The sequence below is a fragment of the Phasianus colchicus genome, chromosome 3 (genome assembly GCF_987193195.1).
Source record: "Phasianus colchicus chromosome 3, bPhaCol1.hap1.1, whole genome shotgun sequence".
NCBI lineage: Eukaryota > Metazoa > Chordata > Aves > Galliformes > Phasianidae > Phasianus > Phasianus colchicus.
The window spans coordinates 7,871,575-7,884,467 of NC_143438.1; the positions used below are offsets into that span (position 1 = coordinate 7,871,575).

At 36.7% G+C, this 12,893-nt stretch overlaps 1 protein-coding gene across 8 annotated transcripts in view; it reads left to right on the forward strand.

Annotated features, from left to right (window-relative positions):
* The window catches only part of KIF13A (kinesin family member 13A), a 123,873-nt gene that overhangs the window by 59,624 nt on the left and 51,356 nt on the right, over nt 1-12,893 (forward strand). For 7 of the 8 annotated variants that reach the window (XM_090136882.1, XM_090136883.1, XM_090136877.1 and 4 more), the window contains exons 5-11: nt 315-407; nt 951-1,131; nt 2,076-2,163; nt 3,650-3,784; nt 4,581-4,693; nt 10,026-10,137; nt 10,541-10,753. In XM_090136882.1, the coding sequence (XP_089993008.1) occupies nt 315-407; nt 951-1,131; nt 2,076-2,163; nt 3,650-3,784; nt 4,581-4,693; nt 10,026-10,137; nt 10,541-10,753 (935 nt within the window). The remainder of the gene's footprint in view (nt 1-314; nt 408-950; nt 1,132-2,075; nt 2,164-3,649; nt 3,785-4,580; nt 4,694-10,025; nt 10,138-10,540; nt 10,754-12,893) is intronic. The other variant, XM_090136880.1, reaches the window with a different exon arrangement.

The window sequence follows — 12,893 nt, forward strand, 5'->3', positions numbered from 1 at the left end:
TAGTTTATTATGCATTAGAATGCATACAGACTGCAAAGTTTGCAATTAAATAATACAGAATTTAGATTGTCTTCATTATTCTCTAAGCATTCAATTTATGTAATTCATTTGAATCCACTTCTTTCACAGGAAAACAAGCACTATGTTTAAACACACAGAGGTAGCTGTTGCACTGAGTTTCATTCACTCAGTTATACATAAAATCATTTGATCCTTAGTGCACCCATTAGTAAAAATAATCTCCAAAAACTTATCTTGTTATTGTTAAAGTTCACTGTTACTTCACTTAAAATAAACTTATAATTATTTTGTAGGTCAGGAGGTGGTGTTCAAGTGCCTTGGAGAAGGAATTCTTGAGAAGGCCTTTCAGGGATATAATGCTTGTATTTTTGCCTATGGACAGACAGGTAAGTGCTGCTTGTGCTGAAGGAAGAGAATATTTCTTGCGCATGTGTGTGAAGTAGGAAGAGCACAATATAAATATTAAGCTTGATAATATTTAAAATCATAAATAGAAACAAAGTTTAATGTTAAAAACTGATTTGTATTTGGAAACCTTTGGAGGTTGGTTTCCCATTTAAACACAAGTAACTTCAGTACAGCCATTGGCAGTATAAAGTTCTTAACATGGGTCTGTAAATATGCTCCTCACTGCTACCTCTTGAGGCTGCTTTGAAAGTGTGAAAGGAGAGGTTAGCAACCAAGGTTCATTCAGTCTTTTGTGTCTGTGTGTTAAAAGGGAGGCCAAGTAATGGCTCTACTAAAAGGGACTGTTAAGATTTCTCTTTTTGTTTCCGTTTGTTGTAATGCAAAGAGCGAGCCTTCTGTCTAGAATAACATGTCCTGTTGCTCTGATACATGCATCTGGAGAAATTAAAACATGTTTCATGAACAAATGAGTAACTCAGAAACCACATTCTAAAGCATTTTCTTCTCCTTTCTTCCCTTAGGTTCAGGAAAATCCTTTTCAATGATGGGTAATGCAGAGCAGCTGGGTCTGATCCCACGGCTCTGTTGTGCTTTATTTCAGAGAATCTCTGTGGAAGAAAATGAATCTCATACTTTTAAAGTTGAAGTGTCCTATATGGAAATCTACAATGAGAAAGTCAGAGATCTACTTGACCCAAAAGGGTGAGTAGCTTTGCCCTTCCTCTCCACCTTAATTGCTTTTGTTTGAAACTATTAAGTAGAAATGAATTCTGGAAGTCCTTGAGGTTTTTCATAATGTATGTTTATATATCTTTTTTACAAAGGATCAGGTACCAAACATCAGAATATCAGTGTAAAGTTTGTATATGAAATACTACTTGGTGTGGATCAATTTAAATATATAATATAATAGTATAATGTTGCAAAGTGAAGTACTGTAATCAAAATCAAAGCTATGTAGAAGAAAATGCTGGGGTATATTTGCCATATGAACCAGACTTTGCTCAAGTATAAATTTTCATCAGTTACAAAGAGTGTGAAGTTTATTTACAATTTGATTTTTCTGGTTTGGAATTTGCAGTTCTTGAATGGGAAGGAATAACACCTCCAAATATACTCTTGGCATCCTAATTCCTTCTGTTTTGTTGACTCAAAAGTACTGGTTAGGTTCTCTAACATGGAGATGTCAAGACAAGAGATCAGACAAGATGTCTGATATGTGTGTCTTACTTCTTGATTCTTGAGCATAAAGATGAAGAAGCATGCAAATTAATTAAAAGTATTTTAGACTTCATTGACATATTTCAGTAAAACTTGGAAAATGCGTGGAGAAATGAATCTTCAGCAAATTGTTGGGAGAGATTTTTTGTTTCCTTCTCTGTCAGTATTCTTTCTTCCAAATGAAGCATTTCAGGTTTTCTACAGCCACAAATACTGTGGTAGAATGATGCTCTGAAAGTAATTCATGTGTTCTGATTGACACCTATTAGATTGGTATTTTTATTCCCATTATTGCTTGAAAAACAAAAAAAACTACATACTATGAAATGATAAAAATCTTGTGTATTGTAGGTGTTAATTCATGTCTTTCAATTGAAATGAAGTTCACAGTAGTGGTCTGTGCATAAAGGCTATTTATTCCATAGGAGTCGGCAGTCTCTTAAGGTTCGAGAGCACAAAGTGTTGGGACCATACGTAGATGGCTTGTCTCAGCTGGCTGTGACGAACTTTGAGGTAAATCTAAACCTATGAAAGATTTGGAAATAGCATCTGTATACCTAAGTGATAGGAATCATATTGTAGATAAACTAATATCTGCCCAGAAGTTTTGTTTTCCTAGGTGTTTGCAGCCTCTGACAATCACAGGTACCTCCTCTAGTGCTTCCAGGGATATTTATTTCATGTAAATCTTTCATTTCACTTCTGTGTTGGTTAAAAATATAGCAGTAATATCACTTTATTTTGCAGGTTCCCATTTATGTAATAAATACCAAGCACATCACATTTTCTTGACATGTTTTCTTGAAATCTGAGGCTTCCACACTAAGAAAATTAGGTCTTTCAGTGTGATTCTTTTGCTTTTGTTATCGAATACACCCTCGTACTTTATAGAAGTATATTGCATGAGAATGCATAACATGGTTTATATAGCTGATAATTTAAATAATGACAGCATCTGAGCCCAGCTGAGTTACTAAAATGCATTCAAAATATCAGTTTTGTAGAATCCAATTAACTTCTGTAGCTACAGTGGAATTGCAATGATGCAGTTCTATGAATTGCTTAGCCCTTTTTACAAGGAAGCTGTTTTAGGAAATGTATTTGGGTTTTCTTTTGTTGTGCTTTTTTGCTTTGTTTTGGGTTGGTTTATTAAAAAATCATTTTTTATACAGTGTTGTGTGAAAAACATTTCTCATTTATTGGGAATATTTATTTCTCTGAAGCACCTGTCATATTATCTAGTGTAAAAACCGATTTTGCAGCTTTTGTGGTAAATTGCATACTTTGACAGCACATCTTATTTGCTTGAATTTTAGAAAATGTTGTTCATACCTAATTTTTGGCTGATAACTTATGAAACTGACTTGGATACTCAGCAAGCACATCTATGAGAATCATCTTGTTTTTCACTTGAGTAGAAAGGTACAGGCTCCAAGTGGGGCGACACTTGGAGCCAATTCAGAGAGAATGGCATTAATGCAGTTCAGGAAAAAAAAAAAAGCATTGTTTACTTCTGTAAGTAGATATGTGTTTGCCTGATTACTGGCATTACACAATATGATTTGTAATGTGGGTATTGCCAACATATTTCAGCAACAGATAAGGAGTATGTGCACTGAATATTGTTGCTGGGCTTTTGGTGCATTGCTTAAAGCAAAGTTATGATTTAACATTATTCTGCAAAATTAGATCTCCTCTCTGCCAATACAATCTTGGAGGCCCTCAAGGCAAGGTTGTTTGGAACCTTGAGCAGCCTGACCTAATGGGTGGCCACCCCAGCCACAGCAAGTGGGTTCAAATTGGATGGTCTTTAAGATCCTTTCCAATCCAAACCATTCTGTGATTCTCTGATATCAAAATGTAAAAAGAGTTTTCTCTTTAATTCTATATTCTCCTCTCTCTTCAGAAATACACACTCTTCCATCTAGTCAGGGATTTTGTTCAGCAAGCACAAAGCTTGCTTTCATCCTGGCATCACTTTTTATTTTTTATGCTCTAGGATATTGAGTCACTGATGTCAGAGGGAAACAAATCACGAACAGTTGCTGCAACCAACATGAATGAAGAAAGCAGCCGCTCTCATGCTGTATTCAACATTATAGTGACTCAGACACTTTATGACCTACAGTCTGGTGTAAGTATTTCTGATGGTTTAATTTATGAAGTTGTGGTAAATTCTTCTTTATTCTGTTCAACCACTGTTTGTTTTGAATAACGATCAGTTAAAACAAGCAGCTTGTGTTCTTTGCGTGCATTTGTAGATGCATCAGTAGTATCACTTAACATGACCTAAAACTCTGAAGAGACAAATGGCTTACCATTTTAAAACTGAAGCTGCCTCAGCTCTCAACTTGCTGAAGTGCTCTTGTATTTCAGAGTTGCTATGCTAAGTGATATTATAGTATCTCTTCATTGATTTGTTCCATCTTTTCAGTCAAGACTAGCATAACTCACCAGACTTTTTTGTTTGCTACACATACACAGTTTTCTTAGCTATGCTGCTACTTTTAATGCTATGCAGTAATCAAAGTAATATTGGCAAGAACCTACGGTTGAGAGAACACCAGAAAAGAGAGGAAGCATGCCAGAGAAAACAAAAACTTAGATGACTTTAAGATTATATTGCCTCTGTTAAATCTGTCTTAGGTGTTAACAGTTGCTGACATTAATATATTTTAATGGCCTGCTGTTTTTGATGTTAACGCACGGCCTCTTTGCCTTCATTAGTGATTCAGCCCTTTTAGTATAAAGTGTATGACTGACTCTTAACAGGCTGTAAAGACTGTGAGAATTTGTTCTCTCTTATCTTGAATTTTACACTTCAGCTCGCATTATTATTACAGAAAGCAGTCTTTAATGGTGCTAATATAAGATATGTGAGCATTTTATGCTCATGAATCTTGTTTTTCTCCCATATTTGATCTGCACAGAATTCTGGAGAGAAGGTCAGCAAAGTCAGCCTGGTGGATTTAGCTGGTAGTGAGAGAGTGTCCAAAACAGGAGCTGCAGGAGAACGTCTGAAGGAAGGCAGCAACATAAACAAGTAAGACACTGACATAGGTTGTAAAGCATAGTATTTTAAGAGCAACCATTGCTTCCTCAGTCTCCTGTCTTGGTGTGCTTGTTACAAGTTGGTTCAAATGTTGCATATTGTCACAAGCAGTTAATACATCTCTTTCAGTTGCTCTGTACTGAATACTATTTGTTTGGTGTTTTTTTTTTTTTTACAGTAGTATAGAGACTTTGATTCATACTTGACTCAGATGATAGCTGTATGAATATTATCTGGAAAAAGTGACGGTAGCACTCTTTAATTACGGATGTACCTTTTGTGATTCATTTATCCACCCTGTCCCCAGGCTCATGTGTTTGTCTCATCGTTTGCTCAAGGAATGCAAAGTTGCAGAGTTGAATGGCTTTGTTCCAACAGGTACTTAAACTGTGTAAGAGTATAATTCACAGTTTAAGAAAACCAGATCAGAATGAAACTATGTAAGTTTAACATTGCCTTGGGCATCTGTACTCAAGCAATGACAAGTTTCCAGGCACTCTTTTTAACTGTAATTACTGTGTTGTTGCCCAAAAGCAAGACTTCAGCACAATATTACCATTGTCTTACACATACTAATTTTCCTGGGAAAAAAAATCACTCTTAATATTAAAAGCTACAAATTCTGTACTTAATTTTAAAATGTTGCAAAAGGTTATGTTATTCTGAAGTTAACAGTGAGAGCAAAAAACATGTTTGAACTGCATTCATACTTAAAATGATTTTAAGTTACCTGCTTTAATAGTTTGAACACGCTTGCTCTTCACACATAATCTCTAATGTATTATGAGTTTAATGCATCAGATTGGTAGGTGCACTGACATAGTCCTCATGAAAGAAAATCATATGACTCTGTTTCTCTAATAGCAAGTAGTGAACCTTTACCCTGCAGGTTACCAGTTAAATTTGGTTTGATTTTGCTAGCAACTGTATTTACCTTTTGCATAAATAAGGGTGAAATTAAATGTTTCTTTTTAACTCTTGGGGAAAAATTCAAATGCCAATTCTCCCAATAGCTATTAAGAAATTGAAAGTGTTGCTTAAGATACAGAAAGATTTCATTTTCTTTTCTAGCAAAATGTTTGCTCAGTGTAAAAAGGGAAGGTTGTTTTTGCCATTTCTTTTTAATGGTACAGGACTTCAGATGCAAGAACCAGATTTCTCTGTAAAAGACATTTCAAAAAGAAAAGCTGACAGCTCAATCTTTTTGCATCAGTTCTTATATATTATAAACCTCAATTACCTCAGACCATTTTTTAAGCATTCTCTGTGTGAAATCTCATTTGGAACTGATAGGCAAACAATTCGTAGTGTTGTGCTTTAGTATCTATTGGACTTTTGTTGTTACTTAGAGTTTAATGAACTCTATCTTCACTGGAAGCTTCGGAATGGGTATGCACGTTTTTGTCAGAGTAGTTCTTCACAGAACATTGTATACAATCTTCTTTCTGATAATGTGTACAACGTACCATGCTTACTAGGGAAAGGCAGTAATCTTTCTGTAGTAATATGGATTACTTAAACCATGTACCTTGCTATGTCACCTTCAATTTTTTAAAAATTTTTATTCTTTCATGAAATAGCAGTAATTTGCATTGGTAGCATAAACTGTTTATTCAGATAAAAACAGACCTACCTGGCAGTTAAATTTCCTGCTTGTTCAATGTTTTGGTGCCTTGAAGAACAGGCAAATAACATAACTGCTTTTGTATTTACAAGACAAGAAGAATGTACTCTTGCTGTGCTTCCAAAACTCCATAGTTTGGTAGTCTCTGCAGATTTCTCTGCTGTTTCTGCATGAAACCAGCTTAGGGCTATGGTCAGTGCTGCTTCAGTCTCACAGCTTCCTGTACTGTAAACTTTCATATATTGGGTCAGCATGATCCAATACAGGGTGGATGTGCTGAATTGCTTACTGAAACAGCTGAGAGTTGCGTGATCTTGTTAATAGTTTTGTAAAGCTGTAATAAAGAACTTTCATTTTTTCTCAGCACTGGTGTGAAGTTGCCTTGGGTCATGACGGCGTTTCTGGGTGTCTGCTGTCTTTATTTTCCTGGTTCTTATGAGACTTTCCAAACTCATAAGAAAGCTGTGTGTGCTTGTTAATGCCTAGGGTGCTCTAGTTCCTATACTGAGTGTAGAAATGCAGATGTTTAATAATCTGTGGTATAGTAGAATAATTTCTAGAGTACAACAGCAGGAGGAAATGGAGTAAGCAAGCTGTCAGTGGGTAAGAAGAATACATTCTATGAGCAGCCTGTAATTTTAACTGTGATTAGAAAAATGGTAGCTATTGTCATTTTAACTTGAGAATGCAAAAATAAGTTTTTTAAAGGGTAAAGATGGGGTGGGAGGGAATGTTTTGGGAGAAGACTGGCTTCTAGCTCTTTTAAGAGGAGCGTCTTCATATTCAAAGGGTTCTATTATTAGAAAGAAGGACTTCGTCTGCTAAAAAAAAAATTAGAAGAAAAGTGTACAGAAGTAGCTTAAATGGATGTCATTTAGGGACAGAGTTCTTCCCTGCAGAAGAGAACCACCTGCCCTTGGGTGCTGCTGACTCAGGCCCTTGCTGGAGAGTGCAAGCTTCCAGATGCACGGTAGCAAAGACAGCCTGTTCACACTTGATGAAGAGGTCAAGGAGAACAGAAAGCATGCAGAAACAGCACGTTCCCATGGTCTTGCACCATGTAAGCTCTGTTTCTTCTGAACTGCCTCAGTCTGTTGTGCACTGTTGGCTCAGGCCTTTTGGTTGACTCATTATGTAGGTGGTTTGAGATAGGATCAAAGTAATGACAGATCTCTGATGCATCATCCAGCATAAAGCAAAGCAGCTACTAAGTCCTGTAATTATATTGCACTGCCATTTCTTTTAGTATTTTCCTTAGAATCTTTTAACAGCTTTGTATTATGAAATCTTAAGTAGAATACTCAAAGGACACCAGTTTGGTTGTTAATACAGATGTTAATAGTCTTAATACAAAAATGGTATTTTGTTATATATAATATTAATAATATTTCTGGAGCAGAAACATTATTACTTTCTTTAATCTGGTGTTAATAAACTAGCTTATAACTTGCTATTTACTACAATACAGTGCCTATAACTTGCTATTTACTACAATACAGTGCCTATAACTAAGATTTAAAGTTGCAGCCCTGTTGTGAAATAATTATCAATGGTTGGCCTTTCTAGGTTGTTTTTCCTATCCCCACCTTGATTTCTTTAAGGAAAAAAAATATTCTTCCCCCTCCCTCGGTTTTTTGCTTTGATTTTCACATTTTTTCTCATTTAAAATCAGTAAGAGGAATTGAAGTAACTGAAGTCCGAGTGTGTGGGTTTTGTTGTTTTGTCTTCTAACTTTATAATCCTTGAAGGTGAACTCCACTGAGAGTGTGCTGCTGGTGCTTTTTCACTTATGCTGTAGGAGATTGCTACGGAGTAGCATACAGCATCCTACTGTTTGTTCTCTCATGTTTAGCATGCTGTCTTCCCAGTCTGTGCAAATGAAAGATTGGAGACAAGAAGCAATTCTCCCTCCCCCATCCTCCTCCCGCAGGCTTTCAGGAGTTGTTAGGCTTTTGTTTGGGCAAACAAACAAACAAACAAACAACAAAACCTTAAATTAACTGTTCTTTTTGCTGTGAATTTTTCAGATGTGGGTTGGAAAGTTGTCCTTTAGACAAATTTAGGTGCTCCTTAAGGTTCTTTTCATTTTAGTTTTGCTTTCAGGTCTATACTATCTTCATGCCACTTTGTTTGCTGGTGTTATGCACATCTTTTGTGACTTTTGTAACAGATCGTGTCACCTTACCCTCACTTATCTTCTTTGAAATATTCTGCAATGTTTTTGTCGTTCACTAAATGAATGAATTAAGAATCACTAGGATTTTCAAAAAGCATTAAGACCATGTTACAATTAAGGTGCTAGTAGTTTGAAGAAACTCAAAAGGATGGAGTGGAACAGTGCAAAGTTTTATTTAACTATCTAATCACAAGGCTACAAGTTTCCTTGGTAGTTATGCTCAGTTATCCAGATGCTCTTTACAAGTATGATGGACCAGTATGCTCTTGAGTTCCAGCATTCACTGTTTTTACTAGCCTTTAGGCATCTGGTTAATGCTCTTGTGCTCCTGAATCAGCTCATTATCTTAAACTTACTTGCCCCAATGTCATTTAATATTTACACAGGGTTGTATAATCATTGGAATATATAATGCATAGATACTTTGCAAAGATTGCTAATAGTTAAACACTTGTTGGTAGAAGTAGTACATGTACCAAAATGAACAAGCTCTTAGTTTCTTCAGTATTCTAGAGTAATAGGATGTTTGTGTACCAAGCAGTTTGGAGAATTTTTCAGTTCTCACGTTTGCATTCATGCAACGTTTTTATAATTGGGAGATTAGTCTATTCTTCCCCATACTAGTGAGGCACCACCTCAATTGTAAGTCAGTTCCTTTGTCAAGGGGTATTGGTCTCTTCTGATAAGCAGTCTTCCACTATCATGTAATTGCTGGTTAGTTACTAGGTAACTCACCAGACTTGTTCTCCTGCACAATAGCTGACTTTGTCTTGTAGATGCCTCCTTATGGATATAGTTCAGTTTTAGTCAACTGTTTAACTACTGCTCTTAAAACATTGTTCCTAGAGACAGGTTGCTGCACTGCCAATGCTAACTCCTAATAGTGTCATGAGGCAGTGTCCAAGGTGGAAAGATTCTTAATCTCTGAGAAAAGGTAGGTATCTAATCTAAAGCTGTTATTCTTAGGAGGAAGTTTTTCACTCAGAGAGTGGAGAAACACTGGAACAGGTTGCCCAAGGAGGTTGTGGATTCCCCATCCCTGGAGGCATTCAAGGCCAGGCTGGATGTGGCTCTGGATGGCCTGGTCTGCTGGTTGGCAACCCTGCACATAGCAGGGGAGTTGATACTAGATGATCATTGTGGTCCTTTTCAACCCAGGCCATTCTGTGATTCATTCTGAGATTCTCCATATACTGTCGCAGTCTGCTTTACGTTTGTCAAACTACAATAACTGAATAGTTCAACCTGGTTTGCCTGGAACTTGGTCTTAGTACTAGATAAGACTAAACACTGTAGATAACTGTTTTTTGTTCCAAATATATTTGGATTTTATAGATTGTATAATTGTATGTATTGCCTTGTTTTGATCTCCCTTGGTCGTTTCCAGCTGAAATTACTTTATAGTATCTTAAAAACTGGATGTGAAATTTTGCAGAGCACAGATTAAACCATTCTGTCTGTTTTATTAAATATACTTTTAAAGTACGTGTTCGAAGCTGTTTTGTGCTGTTGCCCCTTCATAGATCCCTTTCAACCCTTGGGTTGGTTATATCATCGCTTGCTGATCAAGCAGCAGGGAAAGGGAAGAATAAGTTCGTGCCTTACAGAGACTCTGTGCTCACTTGGCTTCTCAAGGTAATTAATATTTTCTGTTCAACACGTTCATAAGCTGTTGGCTTACTAGGTTGTAGCATAACTCTGTGTACTTAAGAGATTGTAATTTAGTTTTATTATTATTATTATTTTAAGAAGTGAGCAAAGGAGGTCATTTCTACAAGCTATCCCAAGTAATATATCGAGATAAGCATTTACTCTGTTAATTGCATGTAAAGTCCTACTTGGCATATTTTCAATTACACTGGGACTAAAGCTGATGGAGGTGGTTGAGAATATTTATGGATCATATTGATCAGTTTACATCCAGAATGTAAATCAGTATCCAAATAGTGAGATTTGTGTTTTAAGTATGTTTGTAAAGGCACAGTATAATCTCAGATCAGTTTTTAATCCTCTAAACTTCTGTGGTTGTACTCTACAGGACAATCTGGGAGGAAACAGCCAAACTGCGATGATAGCCACAATTAGTCCAGCAGCAGACAATTATGAAGAAACACTATCTACTCTAAGATATGCAGACAGAGCCAAAAGGATAGTTAATCATGCTGTGGTGAATGAAGATCCAAATGCTAGGGTCATCAGAGAATTACGTGAAGAAGTTGAAAAACTGAAAGAACAGCTCTCACAGGCTGAGGTAACGTTATTCATGATACAACATAAATTGAGTAACCTGAACAAATGTCGAATGAGCTGGAAGACTGGGTTTATATTGAAGTCCTACAAAATCTGAAAATGAAGTCTTACACTTATTAAAAAAAAAAAAAGAAAATTGACCTTGTTTCCTGAAATAATGTTTGTTTCTTTATAGTAACTTTAAATGAGGACAACATTGTACAGGTGTCGATCTTTGTCAGAATAGTCTGTTCTTTTTGAAGAACTTCGTGTCATGTAGTAAAGGAAGCAGCACAGATAAGAGCTACAGCAGAACTTAATTGTGTATACTTACTAGCAGATATTTCTAAACATCTTAGTGGACTACATATTTTTATGATGCCGAATGAAAAAAATGAGATGATGTAAATCTGGCACAGGATGACAAAATATGTGGGACATTTCTATCACTGACATTTGTGAAAATTTATCAAGAATCTTTAAAACTGCAAAACCAGCAGTATTCTATTGACTGAAGAGTTAATGCTATGTGATTGCTGCACATACTAAACATACGGTTCTAATCAGAGCATAAATCATCAGTGATATCTGAAGAAATGGGGCACTGTAGTATAGGAAAACGTTTCTAATATGTTCTGGCAACATATAATAGCTGTGGGGGAAAAAGAATACCAGAAGTATGTTTTAGGGTAAATTTGAGTGGTGTTTAAACTTTACATTCATGTAAGAAGTCACGTTGTCTATACAAGCAGTCTCTTACAGGATCAAATGAGGAAAACTTCCTTATGGAAAAGGAACCATTCACTTTTTTTTTTCTAAATGAAAAATATATTGTAATCCTGTATTTTAAATAATAAAATATTCTTCTAGTCGGCTCTTAATTTTGTTGGCAGACTGTGGCTGCCAACAGGAAAGTAGGAAGTTGCTTGTAGTTTTACTAATTTTTTAAAGCTTTTTCTCTTCTTCTGTGTCACGGAATCAACTAGATCAGTTTATGCCCGTGACAGGGGGCAGTAGGCCCCTGCCCTCCCCACCCCCCACCTGGGCCCACAAAATGGGAAGGAAGGGGGAAAAGGAAAAAAACAGCGGCAACAATCTATGGAGGTAAACTTATTTTACTAACTATGATATCGGAATACAAAATAATACAATATAATACAATCTAATTGAAATTGAGACTAATAAATCAAATAAGATATGAGAGAGAGTTCCCGAGACCGAGTCAAACCTGAAAAGCTTGGAACGGCTAGGAAAGCACCCTCCAGCACCCACTGCCAGGCAGTAAGAGACCGCCCCCCCCGGAAGGGTCAGATCCCGTGACTTCCGTAATGTATAGGGATAGGTACGTAGAATTAGAGCATTAACACTTCAATTCCAGTACATGATGTTTTGATGTGGAATATTGAAAATCAAATAAGCAAAAACCAAAACCATGACATTCCACCCCTTATTCTACATCACTACATCACGCTTAATATATATATATATACATATACAAACAAACAAAATGATTAAAAATGCATCACACGCACACGTCTATATACATATACATGGAATTACTGTCTGCACTCCCCCAGCATCAAGTTTCCTTGTGGTACACATTGAACATCCCCATTTTCCTGCATTACCCACCAAGTGGATCCAGGTCCCTGGGCAAAAACAGTACTGCGGAGAGGTTTGCCCTTTCCAGAAGCTGGAAGAACCCAAACTGCTTTTCCCAACATGCTCTTTACATGTATTACAGGGACCTTATCTCCCTTGACAGTATGTAGGGAGCTAGCAGGACCATCACGATTGATAGATCCTCTGGTATTGACTAACCAGGTGGCTTCTGCCAAATGCTTCTCCCAGTGCTTAAATGTTCCGCCACCCATTGCTTTCAGCATTGTTTTTAACAACCCATTGTATCGTTCAATCTTACCAGAGGCTGGTGCATGATAGGGAATATGGTAAATCCACTCAATGCCATGATCTTTGGCCCAAGTATTTACAAGAGAATTTTTGAAATGAGTCCCATTATCTGACTCAATTCTTTCTGGGGTGCCATGTCGCCAAAGGACTTGTTTCTCAAGACCTAATATGGTGTTTCGGGCAGTAGCATGGGGTACTGCATATGTTTCAAGCCACCCAGTGGTTGCCTCTACCATAGTAAGCACATAACA